Source organism: Spermophilus citellus (assembly GCF_964194105.1).
Source record: "Spermophilus citellus genome assembly, chromosome: 4".
Classification (NCBI taxonomy): Eukaryota; Metazoa; Chordata; class Mammalia; order Rodentia; family Sciuridae; genus Spermophilus; species Spermophilus citellus.
In genome coordinates, this window is record NC_138185.1 from 195761454 (window position 1) to 195788735 (window position 27282).

At 37.9% G+C, this 27282-nt stretch overlaps 2 protein-coding genes across 2 annotated transcripts in view; both read right to left on the bottom strand.

The window, feature by feature from the left end:
- Positions 1-27282, bottom strand: part of MED6 (mediator complex subunit 6) — a 133416-nt gene that overhangs the window by 32009 nt on the left and 74125 nt on the right. The gene's annotated exons all lie outside the window — the stretch shown is intronic.
- LOC308647372 (disintegrin and metalloproteinase domain-containing protein 20-like) lies at positions 12724-15604 on the bottom strand (the record flags this gene model as incomplete). The annotated part of the gene is made up of 2 exons (XM_081291429.1): positions 12724-12804; positions 13451-15604. 2 exons carry the CDS (start codon positions 15602-15604, stop codon positions 12724-12726), a joined length of 2235 nt encoding a protein of 744 aa, XP_081147555.1.

A 27282-nucleotide genomic window follows, 5' to 3' on the forward strand; every position in this document is an offset into this window, starting at 1 on the left:
CCCAAACAAAGGCTGATTCTCTCTGATATGTGGATCCTAACCCACATCAAGGGAGGGAGGGGAGAGGAAGAATAGAGTCAATTGGATTAGACAAAGGGAAATGAAGGGAAGGGAGAAGGAAGAGGAGCAGGAAGGACAGTAAAATTAATTGAACATAACTTTCCAATTATTTGAATACATGACCAGGGTAATTCCACATCATGTACAAGAATAGGATCCTAATTACAATATGTTATACTCCGCGGATGTACAAGATACCAAAATATATCCCACTGTCATGTGTATCTAAAAAGAAGAAATAAAAAAGAACACAGTTTCTTATAGCATCTTTAATCACACCAATCTGAGAAACCTTGAACAGGATACATGAAAAATGAAGATGATTAACCAAATACCGATTAGCTCCTGGCCTCCTGGTCTCTGAATGCATTCATAGGCAATGCTTCCTTTACCCTGGTTCAACATCCTTTACACTGCCATAAACCTTCCCCCATGCCCCTTTTATGGCAAAGGGGCAGGGAAAGAGGAAGGGGAGACAGCATAAAGGAATAAACAGAAAGAAATACTTATAATCAACAATTATAAGTATTGTTGATACTTATAATTTGGTCTCAAATGAATTTTGGTCCAAAATTCATCCTCAACCTCTTTATGGAAAGCGCCCTACGTCTACTTAATGTATTAAACCGAAGCTTCAATGGAAATTACTGTTTACCTGAAGAGTCACTCAAAAGAAACCCCATTCCCAGAAGACCCATAAACTATATGATCTAGAGCCTAGGTTCCTGTTCTCCCTAGCCTACAAAATCAATTCCACATCATTAATCCTGTGATATCTGACTACACTTATTTTTACATTTATCATCAACCACCCCTATCACTCTTGCACATATTTCAAGGCTTTGTCACCAAACTGATAAAATGATTCTCCACCCCAAATCCTACCCTTATCTTAGTTAATATCAAGAAAACAGACAATCATCTGAAAGTCAGAAGGTTTTAATTTTCTTTAGCCTTTTCAATTTTTCTTCAATATTATGTAGTTTACTCACTCACAGCTACAATCTCTCACCCAAGCACAAAATTCTTATATCCTATGTGATTTACCAACAATTTTAATCTGTCCAGCTCTCCCTAGTATCGTGCAATACCTATTCCTCAACTAGGTATCTTTCATTGTCTCTGATTTCTCTCAGACTCATGTCCTTGTTCTCCATTCCACTCAAGCTGAAGTTACCACTTCAGTTAACTATTATCCAACCACTCTACTAAAATCTTTAACTCCCTGAAGTCCTACAGCTATAGTTTAGATATTGAATATCCCTAAAGATTAATGTTTTAAAGTGGGACCCTAGCCCATCTTCTTTCTCTTACTCTCCACTCCTTGGCTTGTGATGTAGTTTTGTTCTGCTGTATGCTCCCCACCGTTGCCATCTGGCATGCCCACCAGCAACCCAAAGCAACAGATCTGCCTGATCATAAACTAAACATCCAAACCTGTGAGCCAAAATAAAACCTTTTCTCTTTATAAGTTACTTATAGTGATGGAAAACTGTCTAGTATACTGACTCACAGTACAAATTTGGGGGCATAAGTCTGGTCACATACTTCTTTCTAGTCTCACATAAAAGCTACTCATGGTTAAGTTATTTACTTCTTTAAAAAGGAAATCAAACTGGGAGCGGTGGCACATGCCTGTGATCCCAGCAGTTTGGGAGGCTGAAGCAGGAGGATCATTGAGTTCAAAGCCAGCCTCAGCAAAATCGAGGCACCAAGCAACTCACTGAGACTCTAAAATACAAAATAGGGCTGGGGATGTGACTCAGTGGTCAAGTGCCCCTGAGTTCAATCCCCAGTACGCCCCCAAATAAATAAATAAATTAAAATAAAAAGGAAATAAAAAATTGAGAATTTTCACATTATTCAATGTACTACTCTGGACACCAAACTTATGAATGACTTATCAGCAGAAAAAATAGTAGTTTCCATGGTCCTTTCTGTCTAGGTGATTTTCAAAGAATCTTGTCAATGAACAAAGTTACGTAACTGAGACTACAGAGAACAAACAGAAATATAAACCCTTCCACCCCTTTTGTCTCGCAGGTGATTAAGTGCTAGATTTAGCTGCTAATCAGCAAGGATTTTTCACTTCCACTTAAACAGCAACTGACATCTTGCTCTGGCTCCACCATTTCTATAGAACTGTTATTTCTGAATTCAATACACTTAGAATTGGATTGCCTTCTTAACTTCAGCTTATGTTCCCCTACTGTGTTAATTCACTTTTGCTTCATAAAGTTGCTCATGCTATCACACTGGTGTAGACTGACTAATCACTTTTCACTGTTGAACTGAATTATAATTTTCTACAGCAAGATCAAATTCCACTTCTATCATCAAACCCTTTTCTAAATAATATAGACATTAATACTTAAAACCCTATAATCATCTTTGTAATTATATTCAATACATTTTATATTATAAAATCTGCAAATTGCTTTCTGTTTTATATACAAATTTTTAAATTCCATCTCCCTTTAAACTATATATTTTTAAAAATGTGCTCAAAATGGGTAGTTAAGAATTTATGGAATATTTTATTTATGCTACAGATAAAGTTAAGATCTCCAAAATGTCCACTGGTGATGCTATTAATGTTCAAGTGACAAGTGATAAATATTATATAGTTTAAATAAATTAACAGAAATATAAAGCTAATTATGGATCAACACACTGCTATGAACCTTATAATGTTCAGTCACTTTCTTAAAACTTTTTAGTGACATGTGTACCTTAGCCTAACTGAACTGTTGCCACACTTAAATTCAGTAATATACAAACACTAAGATAGAAAATAACATCATATAGGATTGTCCTGAAACAAATGTTAAAATGCAAAAGAAAGTGCTATAACAACCTCTGCAGTCTTTACTTTTAGGTTTGTCAACCTGTTAATGAGATAAGCTTATATAAAAAGATAGTTTATAAAAAGAATTGGTGGTATAGTACTTTACACTATAAGATCTATAAGATGAGTTCCTCTATATAAAAACTGCAATGATTAAAATTAACTTAATAAAAAATTCTAACTCTGGACAGTTTCTTTCTAAAAGAGATTCTTATCCTGTGAAAGTTGCCAACTCCTAATTTAACTGTCAGATCCAGAACTCCATGTGATAATTATCAATTAGAAGCATTTTTAACCATAGTTCTATTTTTCTCTCAGAAAAAGATTATATTATTCTTATTGGTTTCTACAGAAATCTAAGGAGGTATCTTTTCATAAACTTTAATCTAGAAAAACTCTGTCTTAAGAGGGCTAGCTATAAACAGGTTTGTCTTCAGCAGAATGCAGAGGATAAAATCTGTTCCTATTCCAGATATGATTATCAATGAGGAAAACATATCTTAAGAAATGAGAGGATCAGAAACCAAACAAGCTTAATCCTGGAAAACTTTGTCAGCAAGCCAGCACCATCATTAAGCAGAGCAAAGAAACTACCCAGGGAGAAAGATAACTGATAAAGAATAGAATGTCTGCTTTGAACAGATAGAACCAACAATAACCTAGAATCTACAGGTAGCAAAGCAATGAAAGCTTCCAAAAGATATTTGGCTTGATCTCTCTAGCTTTAGAAAGGAGTAAAGCTTTTTTTAAACAATCAACATTGATTGTAAAAAGGACTTCTGTTTCCAGAGAAGATAGATACACTTCTATTAGTCCTGCTACTTAGAGATAAAAATATTGTAACTACAGAAAACAAAGAAGAAGATTCTGAAAGGTGGAAAAGAATGCAGACAAGCTATGTACCTTGGGAGCTAGGGAGTAACACTGTGGTGATTTCTATGGGTTTTCTTTTAACCTTATTAACAATCTGGAGAAGCCTATAACACTGAATTGCCAACACATACCCAAAATCTCCAAGTAAAGTTTACTTACTCCTGATAAAGGACCCAAAAAGAAGCAGTCTGGCAAGATAGAAAACTTTTAGAAAACAACCATATTCTCCAATCAAATATCATAGGAAAAATTGTATCACCTCATGCACCTTCATAAGCAAAGACAACATGGGTTTATTTCCAAACTCACCCAGTTTAAAAAGGTGCCTCCCCAGTCCTCCAAATCAGACTGCTGTCAAAGAAAGCAGAACAGAGCTCTGAAATTGTCATCCCTGACATATAGTAATGAGGTCCTCATTGTACAGTGTCAGTAGAGGGCATTTGGGTAGCTTTGATGAGAGCCATACTTCAATTTCCCAGCTAGGTATCAAAGACTGAGAGGGAAGACTGAACTTCCACATCTAAACAGCAGATATGAGATGGCCCAAACCCCTGGTATATCAATAAAAATTATATGGAGAAAGAGGATATACACTTACCCTACTAGTGCAACATCAGAGGATTACTGATAAAAAGAAAAAATTAATAACATCTACAACCTCATAACACCCAAAATATTCAGAATGTAATGGAACCAGGAAAGTCTCAAATAGAATGAACAATGAACAGACGCCAGCTCCAAGATAATATAGATACTGGTATTATGTGATGGGGACTTTAAAACTGACATAATAAAATTGCTTTAATGAGCAATTTAGAAACATACCTGAAACTATTTATATATTTATTTATATATAAATAGTGGGAAAGATTAAAAAAAAGTTCATATAAAAAACAAAGCTGAGAGTGACATTGGCAAAATGGTGGATTATGATTTTCCAATGCTTACCCCTTTAAGAAATATAAGTGTGAACAACTCTCTAGGAGATAAGGAAACAAAAGTAAGAGATCACAGCACAAATGCATAGTATAGAAATCAGAAGACACATTGAAGAGAGTGTGAAGGAGCATTTTTACATTATCATGTCACCTCTTTCTAGCCCCAGGCTGACAGCAGAGAAACTCTCTAAGCGGTGAAGGAGAGGGAAGTGAACATAAGAGTTCTCTCACATCTTCTGAGAGTACTCAAGCAGCTTGTCACATTTGTTGCATTGAAGAGATTTTATTCATGCATCATGCAGTACATTCACCCTCTCCTAAGTTAGATTACCCAAAGACTGTTGCTAAGGTCAAAGACAGAAACTACTCTGTTAGTGGCTGAGGTTGTGGCTCAGCCGTAGAGCACTCGTCTCCTACACTTGGGACCCTGGGTTCGATCCTCGGCACCACATTAAAAAATAAATGAGTGAAATAAAAGTATTGTGTCCAACTACAACTATAAAGTAAATATTTAAAAAAGAAAAGAAACTACTCTGTTAATACCATTACAAGTGTCCCCTCAACCTAGATGTTCCTTAATGCCACTGCTGATGTCTAAAAAAGGCACCATAGATGCCTCACTGCATTTTGCTCCAGGGTGTTTATGGATATGCTGGATCCAATAAATTATATGAACAGAGTGTAATTCCACTGATCAACACAAAACTGTAAGTAATAACACTGCAAACATTTCTTATATAGTTTATAAACTATTTACTTAATTTCAAATGCACGTACTTATTTACTAGTATATATTATGAGTCTGCGATTCTTCATTGTGAACGGGCTCCCTAAATAGTTTTGTCTAGAAAAGCAATAAAGGAAACAAAATACAAAAAGAAAGAAAGAAAGAAAGAAAGAAAGAAAATAAAGAAAAAAAAAGTAAAGGCAAAAACTTCCTAAAAGATAAATGTTACTTATGCGGGGGAGGTACTGTCTGCATACCACAGCCATGGTTCTTTGCTCTGGTGATAACATTTGGTTGATGCAGAAACAAAGAAAGCTTCATCAAGTCCATTCCAAGGTACAAGAGCCAGCAGACAGTGCTCCCTGCTCAGAAGTCTTGAGATCTAGTCATACCAGGACATTCCAGGACCCTGGGCAACCAACACAGCCTGACAGAGTCCCTTCCTCAGATGTTCCACTACCAGCTCTATCAGACCATGACACAAAGAGCCTTGATGCCAAGTGCAAGTTGGGAGCACCCTCCCTCAGATCTGAGTCGTCACTTTTGGAGGACCTTTTCCCAAGCCCCTATGGTACCACCACTACCTCAGCATCCTTTTCTAAGAGGTCCAGCTATCAGTTGCACCTTTCCTTTGTTCCCAAATGACCAGCACCACCTATCCTCATCTCAGGTCCAGATCTCTGAGGCCCATTACAAAAGCATCTAGGTTACCATAACCCCACCCTCCTCCCCTTTCTTAGAGAAGTAGCTCCTTTAGAGAAATCCCACCTCCTGTACCTCAGTGTTCTCTATTCTAATCATTTCAGTCCTCTAATACCTTTTCAAAAACTTCCTATTGTAATGTCTCTTGGTGGGTTTCTCTGTTCTGGACTGGATCTTGACAGATACAGCATCTGGTACCAGGACTGCTTCTGAGTGAGAGAGGGAGAGAGAGACAGGCAAATAAGCATCTGGGATTGGTGTGCACATGTGCATGGCCTGAGACACACTGGTGAACTCCTGCCCAATGGGGAATGAGCACGGAGTAGCATCACAATTACATGAATTACCACTCACTGTTGATTGTGATGAAGTGCCCCAGTGTTGCAAGTGTGCAGGGGGGACCAAGTGAGTACTGGGATGATGTCCATAAGTGCCTCAAGGACTGGGGGGTGGGGCAGATGGATTTAACTCTACTGATGATACTGGTCCAAGACCCCACTTTCTCAGATCACACAGCTTATCATGATGGACCTGAAAGAAACACTTCTTTGTTTTACCACAGCACCAACCTCACTGAAGATCAAAATATTGTGGGCAGTGCGGAATCACAATGAGAGTTAAGCACATTCATTTCCTGACACTCTAGTAGGATGTGTTAGGTCACTAAAGAAAAGGAAAAAATGTGGGGATTTGAAATGAGGAATTCCATCGGGACCTGGGTGGTTCTGAGCCTCCTTTGCCAGTGAAAGAGCCTAGAGCTCTCCTGTCTGAGGAATTGAGCTTGAGACCCTGTAATGACCTCAGGTGAGAAACTTACCCTGCAAGAGGATTCCTAGACTCTTCAAGACATGCAACTAATGGCCCTACACACAGATTAAAATCCTATCTCAACATGTTCCTGTGGGTCAGGTCTAAGTCTCAATTGGAAGGCAAAAGTTTCTATTACAGAATATTTGCAATGTTGTCATAGTTTATATTGGCAGAGACCCACAGTGTTGTGTAGGATATAGATCTTAAGAATTTTGGATTGTGGAAGAGCAAAAAGCACAATGAAGCATGCCGAATATTTATTATGGGTGAACTTACCAGATACCTGGATTTTTTATGCTAGCTCGGGCAATTGAAAGTACATCAATAATTTTACTTGTTTGAGTGAAACGTACTGCAGTAAGGTTTTATACTCCAGGAGATCAAAATACCTAAATTTTGTTCACAAAATGTACAGAAAGGGTACCAAAGACTTAGAGCAATAGGAACACTAGAACCAACTCATCATGTATAACCTGCACACATACATTCCTTAAAATTACTCAGGGGATACAGATGGACTCCCTGATTCTAAAAATGGTAATTTGCTCCCAGAGTAGCAGTGACCACATGTTAGTGCACTGCAGATACAAAGTAAGTGCATTTTCCATAATGAGCTGCAGGAATGATGTGTCAACCAGAGTATTCTGAGCCCTAAAGTTCCAAAGGAAAGACGAACAGTTCATAGTTACCCTATCAATTAAAACATGGGCAGCCTACCAAAATACTACGTAGTTCAATAAAGGGAAACCACTAGACTGGATGGACAAAAAAACTCCCCATCACGGCAGAGTCCTAACTTCTTGTTTTCCTAGATTAAGCCAATTCATAGATCCAAGGACTTTCAACGGAATAAGAGGCTGTGTCCCTCTAAGGAATGATGCTGCAACTCAGCTTCAAGTGTATTCAGTCATATGCTGCATAATGATGTTTTGGACAATGGGGAAACCACACAGTGTTCTCATAAGAGTATAATGATACTGAAAAATTTGAACCACACGCTCAACTTATAGATGAAGGATATCTCCAAAGAGAAAGGAAACTACTAGAGAAGACTAGAAATCTAGACCATTCACAGTGAAGTGCTTAAAAGGAGCTTGTATACCTCAAGAAGCTCCTTATGAAACATTTCAAAGCATGGCCGCCAACACCAAAAGACTTTTTGTTAATAGAAGGAATGCTCCTAGCACATTTCCTACTTAGAAGGAAGTCTAAGATGGAAAAAGGAGACAAACCAAGCAAACCACATGAACATAATTCCAAAAGGACTGAAAGTTTCTCAGAAAGAGCCTCAAGGGCTGGGGATGTGGCTCAAGCGCGCTCGCCTGGCGTGCGTGCGGCCCGGGTTCGATCCTCAGCACCATATACCAACAAAGATGTTGTGTCCGCCGAGAACTAAAAATAAATATTAAAAAAAATTCTCTTCTCTCTCTCTCTCTCCCTCTCTCTTTAAAAAAAAAAAAAAAAGAAAAAGAAAGAGCCTCAAGCAGGTCCTAAAGGAGAGATTCCAGAAGAGGCATAGTTATCACAGGGATAAGATCTCCATGCCTGTAACTGCCCCTCAAGACTTTCCAGCAGGACAGGGTGTGGTGGTGGAAGCCAGTGATAACAATGATGCTAACCCTTTGGACATCTGGGCTAATGGGTGTGTTTGGGCCTTAGTGTTCAACAACAACAACAACAAAAAAAATTAAAAGTAAAAGGAGAGTTTAGAAAATTGAAACAGAAAAGTGCTTACAGAATAAAGATGTAGAAGAAAAAATACTGTGTAGCTAGCAGTCGATGTGTTTGTATTTTAAACTAAGGGTTCTCACCAGTACAAAAGTTAAAAACATTTTAATTTACGTTACAATAACCTAAGGTTATTTTCATTATTGAAATTATAATGTACTGAAAGTAAATATTTTTGAATTAAAAAATATTACTGATGAAAGAAAAATATCTTTTATAAATGCAGCGTGTGGCCTAGGTGTAAGGGCTACAGCAGTGCGAAGCAATGTTGAGCTGGGGCATTCACTTCATGCTCAATTACTGACAGACAGACTTCCAGTCTCACAAGTCCAGTTCATGGTACAGCCCTGTAAAAGTTAATTTGTTCTCCTTTACAGTGCATTTTTACTTATCTTTTCTATGTTTAAATGGAAAAAATGCCTACCACTGTCTACGGTATTCAGAACAGGAACACAGGGTCCTTGTAACAGAAGCAACAGACTACACCATAGAGCCTAGGTGTGTAATAGGCTATGGCATGTACTCTGTAAAAGTTGACTCTATTATGTTCTCTCAATGACAAAATCACCTCGTGACACGTTTTTCAGAACATATTCCTGTCATTAAGTGACATGTGACTCTACTGAAAATCTGCCATAACTTCCTCCCAGAAACCTACAGTCAATATTGACCATGACGATACCACCAGGAAAGCAAAATACCTATACATTTCAGGAATTGCTAATCATGTCTGAAATGACAAATTCACTGATATACAAAACCCCACTGTGGACTACCATGAAAATTAGAAACTCCTTTTTACTCTAATAATTAATGGAGTTGGGCCCAAGCTTGTTTCAAATTGTGTTTGCTGGGTTTGAAGACCCTCAAGGGGGGACATTTCCAAATTTGCTGAATTCATAATTGGAATACTCATGCTTAGCAACTGGAAAAATCTCCCACTAGCTATTGGACCCAGGGTGTGGCATCTATTTTCCTTATAAAGATCACACATATGTCCCCTCATCTTCCCTCCCCCCTGCATTTAAGCTAGTAGACTTACAGAAATGCTATATGCTTAGGGAATTACAGGAACTACTGCCTTTCAGACTTTGAAGATATAGGTAATGACATCTAGTAATATGTGCAATGTTAAGCGCTGCATGAAAAATAACCAAGGATGACGCAAATAAACTTAACCAGTGGGTAACTATCATTACATTTCTGTTTCATATATGGTATCTGAAATAAATAACCCAAAATAGCCAGAATCTGTTATGTAACAAGTTTGCAGAAAATGCTTTTTCCCCTACACAATATTTAAAGGCAAACACAAGTTGTCTGAAGTAATCTGGCTAGACCATCAATACATTTTCAAGGCCTTATAACAGCTCTCCTGATTACTGGCACAACTTTTTCTCTTGGCATCCTATAGAACATCACATTGCTTTAATTCGATTACTATAATTGGATCAGATAGATGTGCACAGTGTTGTTCTTATTATCAGGATATCTAGTAAACAGATGTTTATGCAAGACACATGCAAGCTCTATGCTACATAAAAAGACACTTAAATATAAAACAGAAAATTTTTGAGAAAATAATATAAAACCATATTCCATGAAAATATTAACCAAAAGAGAGCTGATTTAAAACCATATTAGTGCAAGGCCCAGTGGCACACACCTGTAATCCAAGCTATTTGAGAAGGCAGGAGGACTTCAAGTTCAAGGCCATCTTTGGCAACTCGCCAAGACCATGTCTCAGAATAGAAAATTTATAAGGGGCTGAGGATGTAGTTAAGTGGTAGAGTACAAATGGGCTCAATACCTAGGATCACCAAAATCAAAGGGCTGGGGAAGATACATATTAGTAATAGAAATTTACTACTGGAATGTAATTCAGTGCTAAAGTGTCCGTGGTTTCAATACTCTGTACCAAGTGGATGAGGGAGATACATATAAGTAACAGAAAAGGTGAAATATTAACATGAAGAAAGAGGTATATGTTCATCTTAAGAGTAATCATTCACTTGGAATTTGTATATAAATATGTTCAAAATATTTGAAACAAGTCAGGCACAATGGCAAAGGATTTGAATCGCTTGGGAAGATGAGGCAGGTAGATTGCAACTTCAAAGCCAGCCTCAGAAACTCAGTGAGGCCCTAAGCAACTTAGCAGGACCGAGTTTCAAAATAAAAAATAAAAGGACTGAGGAGGTGTTCAGTGGTAATGTTCTCTGAGTTCAATCACCAGCACCAAAAAGAAAAGAAACAAAAGGGGAGATCAAAAAAAAGAAACAGGAAAATTCAAAATGTAGTTGACGATGTTAATACAGCTTTCTCAGCCACAAACAGAACATATAAAAAAAACTTTTTGAAAGAAAAGTGAAGCACCTCTACTCAAAGTCATCTAGACACATACATTCAGCCTCCAATACTATGTTAAATAAATACAGAATAGGCATTGTTTTCATACTCACCTAGGGTACTTACCAAAATTAATTCTCAACTATTGCCATACTCAGTAAATGTTAAAAAATAAAATTGAAGTTTGTATTTCTTAATCACTGCAGAATTAAACACTATAAAAAGGAACAAGACAAAAAAATAGCCAGATGTTTCAACACTAAAGAAAACCAAAGTACACCATGTTTAAAATAAAAAAAATTTAAATGGATAATGGATAATATTTGGAATCACTGCTACTGAATGACATTTTTTTAAAAAACCTTATAGGATGTGGCAATGGCAATGAATACTTACATGAACATTTTTAGCTTTCAGGGTATGTATTAGAAAAACCTTAAATTTGAAAATATATTATCTGAATTCTAATCAACAAGTTAGAGCCACAATGGTCGAATAAAACTTTAAAAACAGATATATAAGTACAAAACAGTGACATTAAAAGCTAACATAAAATAGGAAAAATCAATGTAGCCTAAAATGGTTACTTTAAAAGAATAATCAAATTGATAAATCCCTAGCAAAACTGCTTCAAGACAACATTGAGAAAATATAAACAGATAGCATCAGGAAGGAATGAGGAAATGCCATCATGTTTCCTACAGGCAAAACAAGGAAATGAAAAGATACTCTGAAAACTTTTATGCCCACAAATAGGAAATCACAGGAGAATTGAACAAATTCCTTGAAAAACACAATTTAATGAACTAGACACATAAGAAGGTACAAAAACGAAATAGCTCTACATCTCTCAAAGGGAATTAATCGGTACACAGAGTGCATAAAGGATTTCCATGGGTAATGCCTACAAACACTATTAGAGTAACAGAAAAGATGTGGTCAGGGATCAGAGATCTTACCCTTATCAAACTTAGAACTTCAGGGAAACAACACACAGAACAACAATGAAGGAAGAAGTCCAGAACAACTAATACCTTTCATACCAGAGCACAGAGATGAAGAACACTGCCACTGTGGCCCACGGAGTAAAACATCTGACAGACAACATTTGCTATACTGTCTTTACCCACATTGGTTAAAGCTTCTTTAAGGCCTGAACACAGCTTAATTTCTTTGTGTGCAAACACTGGCTTCATCTCCATCCAATACTTGGCCTCTCCAAATCTGCGTCTCTAAGAAACATCTTGCATTCTGAATTCCAATTCAGTGCCTGTGTCTGCAGCACTCGACCTATCAGAATGATAACTACAGAAAGCACCAAATATGCCCAGGGTCAGGAGATCACAGAAAAAAGTTTGGCTCTATTAGAGTACAGGTGATTAAAGAGAGACCCCCTGCAGAACAGGCACACACATCTTGGAGGAGGTACATGAACAGCTGATACTGGAGCTTCAGGAATTCAGAGGCAACCACTCAGCTAACCCCAGAGCTACAACACAGATCACTGAGGGGCCAGTGGTTAACTGCTGCTTGTACACCTTGGAAAATATGAGGGTGGTTCTGCTAGTGAAAACCAAACTGGACTCCAAAGCCCAACAGCTAGTATGAATGAACCCAATCAGACTAATGCTGATGGCAATATTAAGTACATAGGAAAGAAAGGAATGAAAACCCTCTTCTCCTCTCATCTATCTGTCCAGGCCTACATCAATTGCTCTTTTGGCCACAACTAAATGGGCCAACAGAAATGGCCTTTGTAGAGGTACATCCTGCAAATTACACAGAAGAATAAAAAATCGAGAGGCTTGAAATACTGACCAACACCTTAAAAATGTCTTTGCACTGGAAACATAAAATGATAACTTCTGACTGGGCGTGGTGTTCTATGCCTGTAATCCTAGTGGCTTGGGAAGCGGAGACAGGTGGATTGCCAGTTGAAAGCCAGCTTCAGCAACTTCGTGAGGCCCTAAGCAACTTGGTGAGACCCTGTCTCAAAATAAAAAATAAAATGGGCTGGAGATGTGGCTCACAGCTGCCAAAAAAAAAAAAAAAAAAAAAGGACAACTTCTGGGAAAAATGAACCTTTATTGTTCTTTAAAACACTAAAGAATAAGTAAGAACATGGTGGGATTTTTTGCTGTAATAGCCAGAGCTTATAATCTTAGCATGACAGACCTTTGAATTTCTGTTGAGAAAGACATGCCCTGCATTTCTCTACTGTTAAAAATTAGAGATCATTTTAATTAGTTATGAGCCTTAGATTTCTATTTCTTCCTCTTTCTCTTCTTCCTCTTTATTCTCTTCAACCTTTTCCTGTTTCTTTATCCATCCCATATAAAGCATAAACAGACAACATACAAAGAAAACAATCAAAATAAGGGACAATAATAACAATTTTCTCCAGTTTCCAGTCACATTTCGAGTCTCATTTCTAGTCTCATTTCCAGGCACACTTCCAGTCTCGGGCCCAGGCGCATTTCCTGTGGTAGTTCCAGTTGCATGTCCAGGCACATTTGCAGTGGTAGTTCTTGTCACATCCATAGGAGGTGGACCACTATCTTCACTACCTCCATTGCCTTTTTTACTACAGTTGGGAGGTGACCATTCATGGTTGCAGTGACAGTGATGTTTGTTATTACAGACCCCCCTCATGTTGCAAGTCTCAGGCTGACAAGTTTGGGGCAGCTGAACGATACTAGCACACTTCTTACTGATGCAGATCTTTCCTGGAGCACATGAGGTGCCTTCTTTTACTTGACCAATATCAGGTATGGACATCCCTAAATGATAATCAGTGCCCCAGCAAGTGTTTTGATTGAAGTGAAGCTGATGCACTGTAGAATGTGCTTGGAGAGTGGGAATTTTGTTCACATTTTCACACTGAATCCTTCCACACATGATATCAGGCTGCGAACATTCGACATATCTTGTGTCTGCAATACTACAGTGCCCAAAACGATTTCCTTGGGTGTTAATTTCATTGTAGCAACTCTGAGATGCACTCCTTGCATCTTTGCCAAAAATCTCTTTACACTGTAAATCATGGGTATTACATGTCTTTTTATAGCAGTAGGCATTGTCACTACAAGGGCTTCCATCCTGCACATATACATCATCTGGGCATTGATGGGATGTCCCATTGCACCACTCGGGAAGGTCACATTCATTGACCTGGTTTCTACATAAAGTCCCTGATGGCATTAATTTACATTCTTTGCAACAAAGTCCAGAAGCACAAGAAGCTCCAGAATGCAAAGTGCAGTTAGACAGACAACAAGGATCTCTGGCACACTGATGTATAGTTCCACAGTCACACTCCTCTCCTTCTTCAATTACGAGATTCCCACAATACTTCAACCTAAAGATATTCCCTGCATTTGGAGGAGGATAAATACATGTTTTCAGAGTATTGTCCCAAAAATCGGCATAACTGCAATTGCTAAATTTATTTGTCACCTTTCTATATCCATACATTATGCACCACTGTAATGCACACACACACCATCGAGTGTCATGCAACATACCCAAATTATGGCCAAGCTCATGGCTCACAGTAAGTGCAAAAAGGTATAAGCTATTGTCTTCAAAAACATCAGCTCCAGAGTTAAAAGGACTTTGGCATATTCCATTAACATAGGCAACACCAAGTTTTGAGCTATTTAATTCTTTTATGAAAAGATGTGCAGCATCATGATGCAGCCGGGCATCAAGTTGAAAAAGCTTCCAAAATGTAAACTGCTCCACAACTAGATCTAAGTCAATACTGGTATCAATTGGGTTTCTTGTAGTCCAGACCTCCATCCCCGTCAAAATTACATCAATTTCCAAAGGGTCAAATAAGGAATCCACTATACTGAGAACATTAATGACGTCAAACAGCACGATGGTCACATTGCTTTGGGAGAAAACATATCTAACATTGTCCACAACCACTACTAGCTCAATAAACCGTGAGTGAGTCCACCAGCCCACATAAGAACTTTGTTTCAGAGTGAAATTATGTGACATTTGCAATTCCAATTGACGTGCTATTTTCTCTTCTGTTAACCCACATCTCATAGGTGGGAACTGTGTCTCATTAGTGTCTATCTTATACACCAAGTGCTCATTTGTAGCAGAAAGTTTAATTGGCTTAATTTCATAAGCAAGCTCATTTATCTGTAGGATTCCTTGAAAGCCCCCGGAACAGGTGCTGAGGACAACCAGGGACTCAGAGATCCCCTCCACAAAACCATGATAGTAGCAGTCATCCTGGACAAAGGGCTGATCCTGATGGAGGACATGATGTTCTGTGTAAGTGAGCACTGGGAGGTGTGGAGAAACTAACAGCTTCTTGGCCTTCATGTGGACAACATGTCTTTGGCCTCCGAACCGCAGACTATAGGAGAGCCAACCCAGAGCCTCTGCACTTTTGTCCCTGCTGATAACCTTCAAAGGGATCACCACTTCTGGGGAGGTGAAATGCTGGGAGGGACTGGCCTGGGAGAGGTCAGGAATGGACAGAGACATCCCAAGCCAGAGCGGTAGAAAAGTGACCCTGATGTGCATCAGAGTCTCAACCACAGCCATTATGGATCTGTCATTAAGGAGCCACCTGTCCAGAGAAAAAGAACAAGGCAAGAGCATGAGGAACTGCTGGTCAGGCTCCTCCCTCTCAGCTGTTCAGAGTGCTGGGCTGATCTTTATGGATCTGTATCCTGGTGGAGTTAGACCATGAGAGCTGCAGTACTGAAAGTGAAAAATAAAAAGGGCTAGAATGGAGTCAGTGGAACAGGAAAGATGGGAGACAAAAACAAGAAGTGAGCCTAAGTAATTCTTGAATTGGGACCAGATTTGAAGCAATAACATGCATGGGATTTGCATATTCTAATATAAATACACACACACATAGACATGTGTGTGTGTGTGTGTGTGTGTGTGTGTGTGTGCAGGCTCCCAGAGAAATAGGTAAGATTTGACATAGGCAGATAATTGTCAAACCTGGATATCAGACACATTAAGATTCATTACATACTAGGCAGATGGTTTCGGTTATTATACTGGGAAAGGAACCCAATACCTGCACATGCTAGGCCAATCCCCAGCACTATACACTCTTCTTTAAAAATGTAAAATTATAATAATAAGTTTTCCAGTTTGAAAAGATATATCTTACGCAAATTCCTCTGTTACCCAAAAACCTACGGGCACTCCACACTGTCAGCAAACATGTGAATGACCCAGACAAAACCCATTATTCATGGTTACTTTATTCATGCAGTTTGCTTTCGCTCTTCCCCCACCCAACCCCACTCCAGAAATCTTATGTAGTCCCAATGCTAAGTTTACAGCCAAAAGACCAGGGCTCAAAAGTAGTGGTCGATCTCCTCCAATTGACGATATTCAAAAAAAAAAAAAAAAAAAAAAAAAAGAAGGGAAACGGATGAGGTCATGGGGTGGGGTAAGTTATTAGGGGCAGGGCATATAGTCCAGCTTCCTCCAACCATAGCTTGCAGACATAGCCTTCTCGAGAACCCAAACAGCCCACCAGCCTCATGTTCTAAATCCTGAGGGGCTCACTGTGGTCATGTCAATATGAACTCAATTCTAGTTTTCCAATGGCTGCTGAGTTACCTGGATCGATCCTATTCAATGTCAACTTTCCAAAGAATGCTGATCAAGAAGATTCAGCCTAGAGTTCATTAAAACGTTCATAAGACCACAATGAGTGGACTTGAAAACCTGACTACTATTGGAAACAAACTTCCTCTCAGGAAAAAGCTAATCTGGGTCATTTACTGACTTTCACCTAAATGCCAAATTAATAATCTGCTTTGTCTTTGAGATCAAAGTTAAAACAAACTTAGAGCCACATTGTTACCACCTACTGTGGACTTAAATGTCCTAAGTAAGGATGTAACTGGGATCAGCAGCACAGAGCATGAGCAATACTCTTGGAACTGAAAGTCAACAAAACCTTGCACCCATCTAGATAGGATTCCAAAACTAATGAGTGGCTAATGAATTTCACACAGGAAGCCACTGTCACTAGAAAATACCTCTGACACAAAGCATTTCTGAGAAAGATGCACTCCATTCACCAGATGTCCTTTCCATCTTTCTCTTCATCATATCCTTGGAGTTTTAGATAATAAATCATATCCTTAGAGTTTTAGATAATAAGATGGAAACAGGTAGTAGGATAGGATTATGAAAAAGACTCAGAGAGAAGATAACAACATCCTAACAACTGTCAAAAATACAAGGTTTATAGAAAAGTTTATGGTGAGGAATGTTTGTGATAGGCAAGTCTTTGTCATCAGCAATAAGGAGTGCTGCATTCCCACAAATTACATGAAGTGGTGTCCACTGCACAGTCCTTCCGCTGACATGACTAAAACTCCAAACACCAAGAGATTCTCCTTCTGCCTCAATCATTAACTCTTTTGTCAACTTCAAAGAGCTACTTCAGACTCCTCAAGATGCCCATTGTGCCATGTCTCCTTTTACAGATGACCTATTTCAACACTTCTCAAACAAGGGTCACAAACCTTACTAGGTCATGAAATCAATTCAGGAAGATTTCAGTAAATGAAACACAATAGAGTAGAAGATATCAGTCAATTGTACTGATATCACCAGTGTGTTTAACTTGTTAACCTGACACCAAAAAACTAAGAGTTCTTATGTTCCCCATCAATGTTCTGAACTACAAACCTAAGTTTATGGCAGGACTGTTAAGCTCCACATGACATTCTGCACATTATGTTTCCTCATTGTGAATACGATTCCTATAGAGTTTTGCCTAGAAGAGCACTAGAAAAAAAAAAAAGGCAAAAACTTTTAGGAATGCTACTTTTGGGGGCATGGGTACTGTCTGCATACCACAGCCATGGTTCTTTGCTCTGGTGGTAACATTTGGTTGATAAAGAAACAGAGAAAGCTTCATCAAGTCCCTTCCAAGGTACAAGAGCCAGCAGACAGTGCTCCCTGCTCAGAAGTCTTGAGATCTAGTCATACCAGGACATTCCAGGACCCTGGGCAACCAACACAGCCTGACAGAGTCCCTTCCTCAGATGTTCCACTACCAGCTCTATCAGACCATGACACAAAGAGCCTTGATGCCAAGTGCAAGTTGGGAGCACCCTCCCTCAGATCTGAGTCGTCACTTTTGGAGGACCTTTTCCCAAGCCCCTATGGTACCACCACTACCTCAGCATCCTTTTCTAAGAGGTCCAGCTATCAGTTGCACCTTTCCTTTGTTCCCAAATGACCAGCACCACCTATCCTCATCTCAGGTCCAGATCTCTGAGGCCCATTATAAAAGCATCTAGGTTACCATAACCCCAACCTCTTCCCCTTTCTGGGAGAAGTAGCTCCTTTTGAGAAATCCCACCTCCTGTACCTCAGTGTTCTCTTCTAATCATTTCAGTCCTCTAATACCTTTTCAAAAACTTCCTATTGTAATGTCTCTTGGTGGGTTTCTCTGTTCTGGACTGGATCTTGACAGATACAGCATCTGGTACCAGGACTGATTCTGAGAGAGAGAGGGAGAGAGAGACAGGCAAATAAGCATCTGGGATTGATGTGCACATGTGTGTGGCCTGAGACACACTGGTGAACTCCCGCCCAATGGGGAATGAGCATGGAATAGCATCACAATTACATAAATTACTACTCACTGTTGATTGTGATGAAGTGCCCCAGTGTTACATGTGTGCAGGGGGACCAAGTACTGGGATGATGTCCATAAGTGCCTCAAGGACTGGGGGGTGGGGCAGCTGGATTTAACTCTACTGATGATGATGGTCCAAGATCCCACTTTCTCAAATCACACAGCTTATCATGATGGACCTGAAAGAAACTCTTCGTTGTTTTACCACAGCACCAACCTCACTGAAGATCAAAATATTGTGGGCAGTGCGGAATCACAATGAGAGTTAAGCACATTCATTTCCTGACACTCTAGTGGGATGTGTTAGGTCACTAACAGAAAAGGAAAAAATGTGGGGATTTGAAATGAGGAATTCCATCGGGACCTGGGTGGTTCTGAGCCTCCTTTGCCAGTGAAAGAGCCTAGAGCTCTCCTGTCTGAAGAATTGAGCTTGCGATTCTGTAATGACCTCAGGTGAGAAACTTACCCTGCAAGAGGATTCCTAGACTCTTCAAGACATGCAACTAATGGCCCTACACACAGATTAAAATCCTATCTCAACATGTTCCTGTGGGTCAGGTCTAAGTCTCAATTGGAAGGCAAAAGTTTCTACTACAGAATATTTGCAATGTTGTCATAGTTTATATTGGCAGAGACCCACAGTGTTGTGTAGGATATAGATCCTAAGAATTTTGGATTGTGGAAGAGCAAAAAGCACAATGAAGCGTGCCGAATATTTATTATGGGTGAACTTACCAGATACCTGGATTTTTTATGCTAGCTCAGGCATTTGAAAGTACATCAATAATTTTTCTTGTTTGAGTGAAACGTACTGCAGTAAGCTTTTCTACTCCAGGAGATCAGGATACCTAAACTTTGTTCACAAAATGTACAGAAAGGGTACCAAAGACTTAGAGCAATAGGAACACTAGAACGGACTCATCATGTGTAACCTGCACACATACATTCCTTAAAATTACTCAGGAGACACAGATGGGCTCCCTGATCCTAAAGAAGGTAATTTGCTCCCAGAGTAACAGTGACCACATGTTAGTGCACTGCAGATACAAAGTAAGTGCATTTTCCATAATGAGCTGCAGGAATGATGTGTCAACCAGAGTATTCTGAGCCTAAAGTTCCAAAGGAAAGACGAACAGTTCATAGTCACCCTATCAATTAAAACATGGGCAGCCTACCAAAATACTACGTAGTTCAATAAAGGGAAACCACTAGACTGGATGGACAAAAAAACTCCCTATCACGGCAGAGTCCTAACTTCTTGTTTTCCTAGATTAAGCCAATTCATAGATCCAAGGACTTTCAAGGGAATAAGAGGCTGTGTCCCTCTAAGGAATGATGCTGCAACTCAGCTTCAAGGGTATTCAGTCATATGCTGCATAATGATGTTTTGGACAATGGGGAATCCACACAGTGTTCTCATAAGAGTATAATGATACTGAAAAATTTGAACCACACGCCAACTTATAGATGAAGGATATCTCCAAAGAGAAAGGAAACTACTAGAGAAGAGTAGAACTCAAGACCATTCACAGTGAAGTGCTTAAAAGGAACTTGTATACCTTAAGAAGCTCCTTATGAAACATTTCAAAGCATGGCCGCCAACACCAAAAGACTTTTTGTTAATAGAAGGAATGCTCCTAGCACATTTCCTACTTAGAAGGAAGTCTAAGATGGAAAAAGGAGACAAACCAAGCAAACCACATGAACATAATTCCAAAAGGACTGAAACTTTCTCAGAAAGAGCCTCAAGCAGGTCCTAGAGGAGAGATTCCAGAAGAAGGCATAGTTATCACAGGGATAAGAGCTCCATGCCTGTAACTGCCCCTCAAGACTTTCCAGCAGGACAGGGTGTGGTGGTGGAAGCCAGTGATAACAATGATGCTAACCCTTTGGACATCTGGGCTAATGGGTGTGTTTGGGCCTTAGTGTTCAACAACAACAACAACAAAAAAAATTAAAAGTAAAAGGAGAGTTTAGAAAATTGAAACAGAAAAGTGCTTACAGAATAAAGATGTAGAAGAAAAAATACTGTCTAGCTAGCAGTCGATGTGTTTGTATTTTAAACTAAGGGTTCTCACTAGTACAAAAGTTAAAAACATTTTAATTTACGTTACAATAACCTAAGGTTATTTTCATTATTGAAATTATAATGTACTGAAAGTAAATATTTTTGAATTAAAAAATATTATTGATGAAAGAAAAATATCTTTTATAAATGCAGTGTGTGGCCTAGGTGTAAGGGCTACAGCAGTGCGAAGCAATGTTGAGCTGGGGCATTCACTCCATGCACAACTACTGACAGACAGACTTCCAGTCCCACAAGTCCAATTCTAGGTACAGCCCTGTAAGAGTTTATAATTTGTTCTCATTTACACTGCATTTTTACTTATCTTTTCTATGTTTAAATGGAAAAATGCCTACCACTGTCTACGGTATTCAGAACAGGAACCCAGGGTCCTTGTAACACGGTCCTTGCTATTTGAGAAGCTAAGGCAGGAGGACTTCAAGTTCAAGGCCATCTTTGGCAACTCGCCAAGACATGTCTCAGAATACAAAATTTATAAGGGGTTGAGGATGTAGTTAAGTGGTAGAGTGCCACTTGGCTCAATACTCAGGATCACCAAAAAAGAAGGGCGTGGGAATGATGTTGGAATTTAACTCAATGTTAAAGTGCCCTGGTTTCAATCCTCAGTATCAGGTAGTGTATGAGTGGGAGAACATGTAAATAATAGAAACATATTAATAATAGAAAAGTGAAATATTAGCATGATAAATGAGGTATATGTTTATCATAAGAGTGACAATTCAGTTGGAATTTGTATATACTCAGTAAATATTTTCAAAATATTTGAAACAAGCCAGGCACAATGGCAAAGGACTTGAATCGCTGGGAAGATGAGGCAGGTGGACAGCAAGTTCAAAGCCAGCCTCAGCAATTGAGTGAGGCCCTAAGCAACTTAGCAGGACCGGGTTTCAAAATAAAAAATAAAACGGGCTGGGGAGGTGTTCAGTGGTAATGTGCCTATGGGTTCAATCACCAGCTCCAAAAAGGAAAGAAACAAAAGGGGAGATCAAAAATAAGAAACAGGAAAATTCAAAATGTAGTTGACGATGTTAATACAGCTTTCTCAGCCACAAACAGAACATACAAAAACACTTCTTGGAAAGAAATGTCAAGCAACTCTACTCAAAGTCATCTGGACACATACATTCACCCTAAAATACTATGTTAAACAAATACAAAATAGGCATTGTTTTCATATCCACCTAGGGTACTTACAAAAATTAATTCTCAACTATTGCCATACTCAGTAAATGTTAAAGAGTAAAATTGAAGTTTATGTTTCTTAATCACTGCAGAATTAAAAACTATAAAAAGGAACAAGACAAAACACAGGCAGACCTTTCAAAATTAAAGAAATACCTAAATACTCCACGTTTAAAACAAAAAATCAAAATGCATAATGGATAATATTTGGACTGACTGCTACTGAATGAAATTATACGAAAAAAAAAAAACCTTGCATGATGTGGCAATGGCAATGAATACTTACATGGACATTTTGAGCTTTCAGGGTATATATTTAAAAAGGTTTTAATTTCAAAATATTTTATCTGAGCTATAATCAAGTGAGAGGTGAAAAACCAGCCTCGACCTCAGAGCAAAGCCTGTCCAAGGAAGGGACATGACCTTAGTCCTTGGAAAAAACCCACAGAGCACTCCTAAGCACATTCCCATGCTGCTAAGTGGTTTATCTACAAATAACAGGAGAGATCTGCTGCGCCAGGTGTCCCTGACTCAGTCAGGCTAGGTGGGGATCCATAACAGCCCCCTAGCAGCCACCAATCAGCATGAGACAGGGAAATACGTGGGATGCCAGATAACCCTCCCAGTGGTTTATAGTGGTTGATGACAAGTTGGGAAACCATGTAGTTCAGCACGTACACCCCTCTTGGCTCAAACCAATCAGTTCAAACGAATACCCCTTTTGTACTGACCAATCACCCCTACCCAACTTGTTCCCGCCAGTGAATGTGCTAATCATGTTTTAGAGTTGTTATTTGATTTTCCCGAGGTGTGTGATGATTTGCTACGATGTATGTGAAGTCCCTGCCTTCTCCAAAGAATGTATAAAACTGCTGCAAACCCTGGGCTCAGGGCCTCTCAGCGTCACCAGTTGCTGTGTGCCTGTAGAGGACCCAGCTAGCTCCCAATAAACACCTCTTTGCTGCTTATATGGATCTTGGGTCTCTGGTGGTCTTTGGGGGTCCCGAATTCGAGCATAACAGAGGCACAATGGTCAAACAAAACTTTAAAAAACAGATATATGAGTATGAAACTGTGACATTAAAAGCAAACATAAAATGGAAAAAATCAATGTAGCCAAAGGCTGGTTTAATAGGAGACGGCAGCCAGTGTCTAATTAAGGGGGTACTCTTCCTGCCCAACATAATCTAAGCCAGCCTAAAACTTACAATCTCAAATAATTAGTAAATAACAAAGTACAAATACTCAGAAATATATTTACAGAAAGCAAAGCCTCTGATAGATCTAGTCCACATAGATTGTGGAACTAGACAAGGGAAAAATGGCTCTAGTGGTTTATTTAAGGGGATACATCAAAGGCAGGGTTAAGGTTTCAAGGGTGGAATCTTGCTTCAGGATGTCTTGAAGTCACTAGGTTGATTGACATCTTGGCAGGTCACCCATCTCAGGTGCTGTGTGGGATCTTTGGCAGAGCTTGAGGGGGAAGTTCACCTTCATCAGGTGCTCAATCCCTGTGGGGGATGACACAGGAAGTTCCCAATGCCAAACTTATCCCCTCACAAGGCTACCATGCACACACAGCCCAAAGACAGCTTGTGACATCTCCCCCATTCTTAACTTATAAATGAGGATGAGGGGTTATAACTTTGAATCACTGGGTCCTTGATGTGAGGGCGTCATGGTCTACAATTATGATATAAAAAGAATTAGTAGAAAACACATCATTTCAATAATATACCATGTAGAATGTTCAACATGTTTTTAGGATGGGAGCCAATCAATTTACAAAGTATTTGACAAGCTAGAGGTGCAGGGCCCATGAGCTTAGTCCTGCTTTTTTAAGTATCCTGCCTGGGTGCTTTGATGTATCCCCACAAGGCTTAAGCCGTTATTATTGTTATGTTAAACTATGCATCAGATGATCACTAAGTTTTTCCCAATTTTATTGGGAAGCATGAAATCTGGCTGCAGTAATACAGGTATACTTATATTTAGCATGACATTTAAGCCTTTATAGAATTTGAGAGCAGAAAGCTTAGTATTGATATCTATAATAATGGCTTTTAAAATATTTAATCTTATCCATACTTACTAATTGTATAGGACTTTAGAAATATTTTGAGCCAAGTTATTAAGAAAATGTGCTTAGATTACATTTTTTACAATTTACAGGATACTATTATGTCTCCAATAATTAAATATAAGAGGATTAAATATAGGTTCACAGGCCACAGCGGGAACCCTCCTTGGGTTTCCTGCCTATAAAGTTAGATATGGGGCCATTTGTAAGACAGGGAAAATGAGGCAACAATTAAATGCCAGAGATCTTTTTTGATATCATCTTTCCTGAGGTTAGAATATTACGAATGAAACTTTCAGGGGTCCTATCATCATGAGAGAATGGATTATGTCCATACATACAGTGAATATGGAGGCAGATATAAGCCTGAGAGAATACAATAAGATACATAAGACCCAAATTATCATCAAATAAGAAATGACTGTTATAAATCCAAATGTGAGTTATTAACCTTTCTAGAGTAACATCAATCAGTTTGCCAGGCTTAATTTGGCCTTCATTATATGGCTATAAATAATACCCAAACACTAGGGAGTAATTTAAATCATATGGAATCAAAATGATAGTATATCTCATCTTAATTTGGTATTCTGAAAATAATTTTAGATAACTCAATTATTTTTTAGCTTTTTAGATCTTGTACTAAATTAAGAATCTAAATTAAACATGGTTGTTTGCAAATTTCTTTTAAGAAGTAGAAGTGAAACACTTAGTGACACTACTTCCATGTTAAGTCCTCCTGGCTTTGGACTTTCTGTAGCAAGTGGCATCTTGATATAACTGTCTTTTATCAAGTTTTTGAAAATCAATCCAAAACATATCAATCACCTCCAGAGATTTTATGTTGCACTGGCAAAGCATTTATATACTTCATTCATTCAGTAAAAATGCCAAATTCTATTGTAGAATGATTGGGGCAGTAAAATATTGGTGGATATTTTGTGGAAATAACTGGCTTGCTATGAGAAAAATCTATTTCAATAATCATTCTATTTTAATAACTGTCCAGATATATAAGTACAATCTTAAGTTCTAAGGACCAGCATGACTGGTGGGTCTAGTTTCTTCCCATGTTGTCTTTCCTCTAAAGTTACTTTTAAATAACTGGTATGTTACTAAGGGACCAACATGTAGTTAGGCTGCTACTGTAGCTATTATGTTTAAATCTAGTCACACGAATGGATGTAATATGAGTATCTGTAAGACCACCCATCATATGAGTATTATTAATAAATACGGGGATGAATTCTCCAGCCCATATTACAAGGTACATTAAAGTGGACTAGCGGAATGAGTTCATAGAAATCTCTCCATAGATTTTACTTACCTGATATTGCTCATAAGGACTACATAGCTATAACCACTGTGGTTGGAAATGTACCTTCCGGTGTCAGGTTTTTCAGCTCTTTCCACGATGACAGGTTTAGATTTTTATCCTTTGAAATCTGATTCGTTCAATTGTACCATAGGTTGCTTAGCAGCAGTAAGAGTTTCAGTATCATAATTTTTAAAAAATTTTTAAATATTTTTGTGAGATTTAGTAGGGACTTTTAGGGTCCTGTTTTCCCACTTTTGTATTTTTTAAAATTGAATAAAAAGATATATATATATATATATATATATATATATATATATATATGTCAGAGTATCATTAGCTTAAACTATACACAATGGCCTAGTGTAGTACAAATATTTCAATAATAAGAAGAGATTTACTATCTTTAGTTGGCCAGGAAACTTGGCAAGAGTTACTTATTAGGCTCGAGCAGGCCAATATTATTGAGTTGGAAAAGGATTATAGTAAATAAAAGCCTAATTTTTATCAAATGTATAATTTATTTTAACTTTAGTAATAGGCTGAGCAACAAAATTATAAAAGGGAGTTTGTATAGATGTTGAAAGTCAGCTTTATAACTTGTTTTTTTCTATAGGTAATACCTTATTGTCTTAAATTAACTTGATATACTCGAATTGATACTTGTGTAAGACATTAACAACCAATAGCTGTAAGGTTTATAGGGGAAAATGCAATGAAATTGACAAGAGTAAAACTATGTGTAATTATCATAATAGCTATGACTTAAGGAATATAATTTTATAATTGATCTCCATATATTATATAGTATTTTTTGTTTAAGAATACAGTGAGTTGTATAATAAAAATTTACATTTTGACTCTAACTTTAAATGAATTTGGATGATTATCTTAACCCTGAATGAGGTGAGAGGCAGAGTTTTAACTTAGGAGAGATAGCCTCCACAACAGACAGGAAAGATATAAAGAGACACCCTTTTAGAATAAGAAATATATTTATTTAGTGAGGATAGGAAAAATATATTTTTAAAATTTTTTTTAGTTGCTGATGGACCTTTATTTTTTATTTATTTATATGTGGTGCTGAGAATCGAACTCAGTGCCTCACACATGCTAGGCAAGCGCTCTACTACTCATCCATTATCCTAGGTCAGGAAAAATATTTTTTATTAATTACTAATAACGAAAAATGAAATAGAAGAATGAATAGCCTTTTACTTACCAATTTAGGAAAAATTGATATCATCATTAATTCTAATGTTGATCTAAGTATGGGGGATCGTTACTTTAAATTTGATGGGAAAAGCAAGTCAGTAGTATATTTTAGGACAATGATTTAATGATTTTTTTATGAAAATTAGAACTTTATATGGCATTGACCCAGCAATGACATAAGAGATTTGTGTCAAAACAATCTTTATGTATAAAGATGTAAGCTGTATGAATATCTTTAAGTACTGTGTATTTAAGTAGTAAGATCAACTCAAATATTTAATATAAGGTTTTGGATAAAGGAACTGTATGATAGAAATCTGGCATTAAACATAACATTTTAAAACAGTATCAACAATGAACAATTTAAAAAAGATTTTACAAGTTTTGAAAATATCAACATGATACTATTTTTATATAAAATATGTATTTCTAAATGTATAGGAAACAGTTTAGATATAACCATGGACAGTAAAATCCTGTAAGATTTTTATGTATACCTCTTAATTTTTAAAACAATGGGTCTCGTGTCAAAAGATAAGTAAGGTGTCTTAATCTTGAAATTAATTTTAGTTTCTCATTTGAATATAAGTCTATAAACTTTGGTATGGAATTCCTTGGGTTAACATAACCTAGTTGATCCATTTTTGTATCTAGAATATGACATGGACAAATTAAGAGAACATTTAATCCCTTCTAGAGAGAAACTCTTAATACA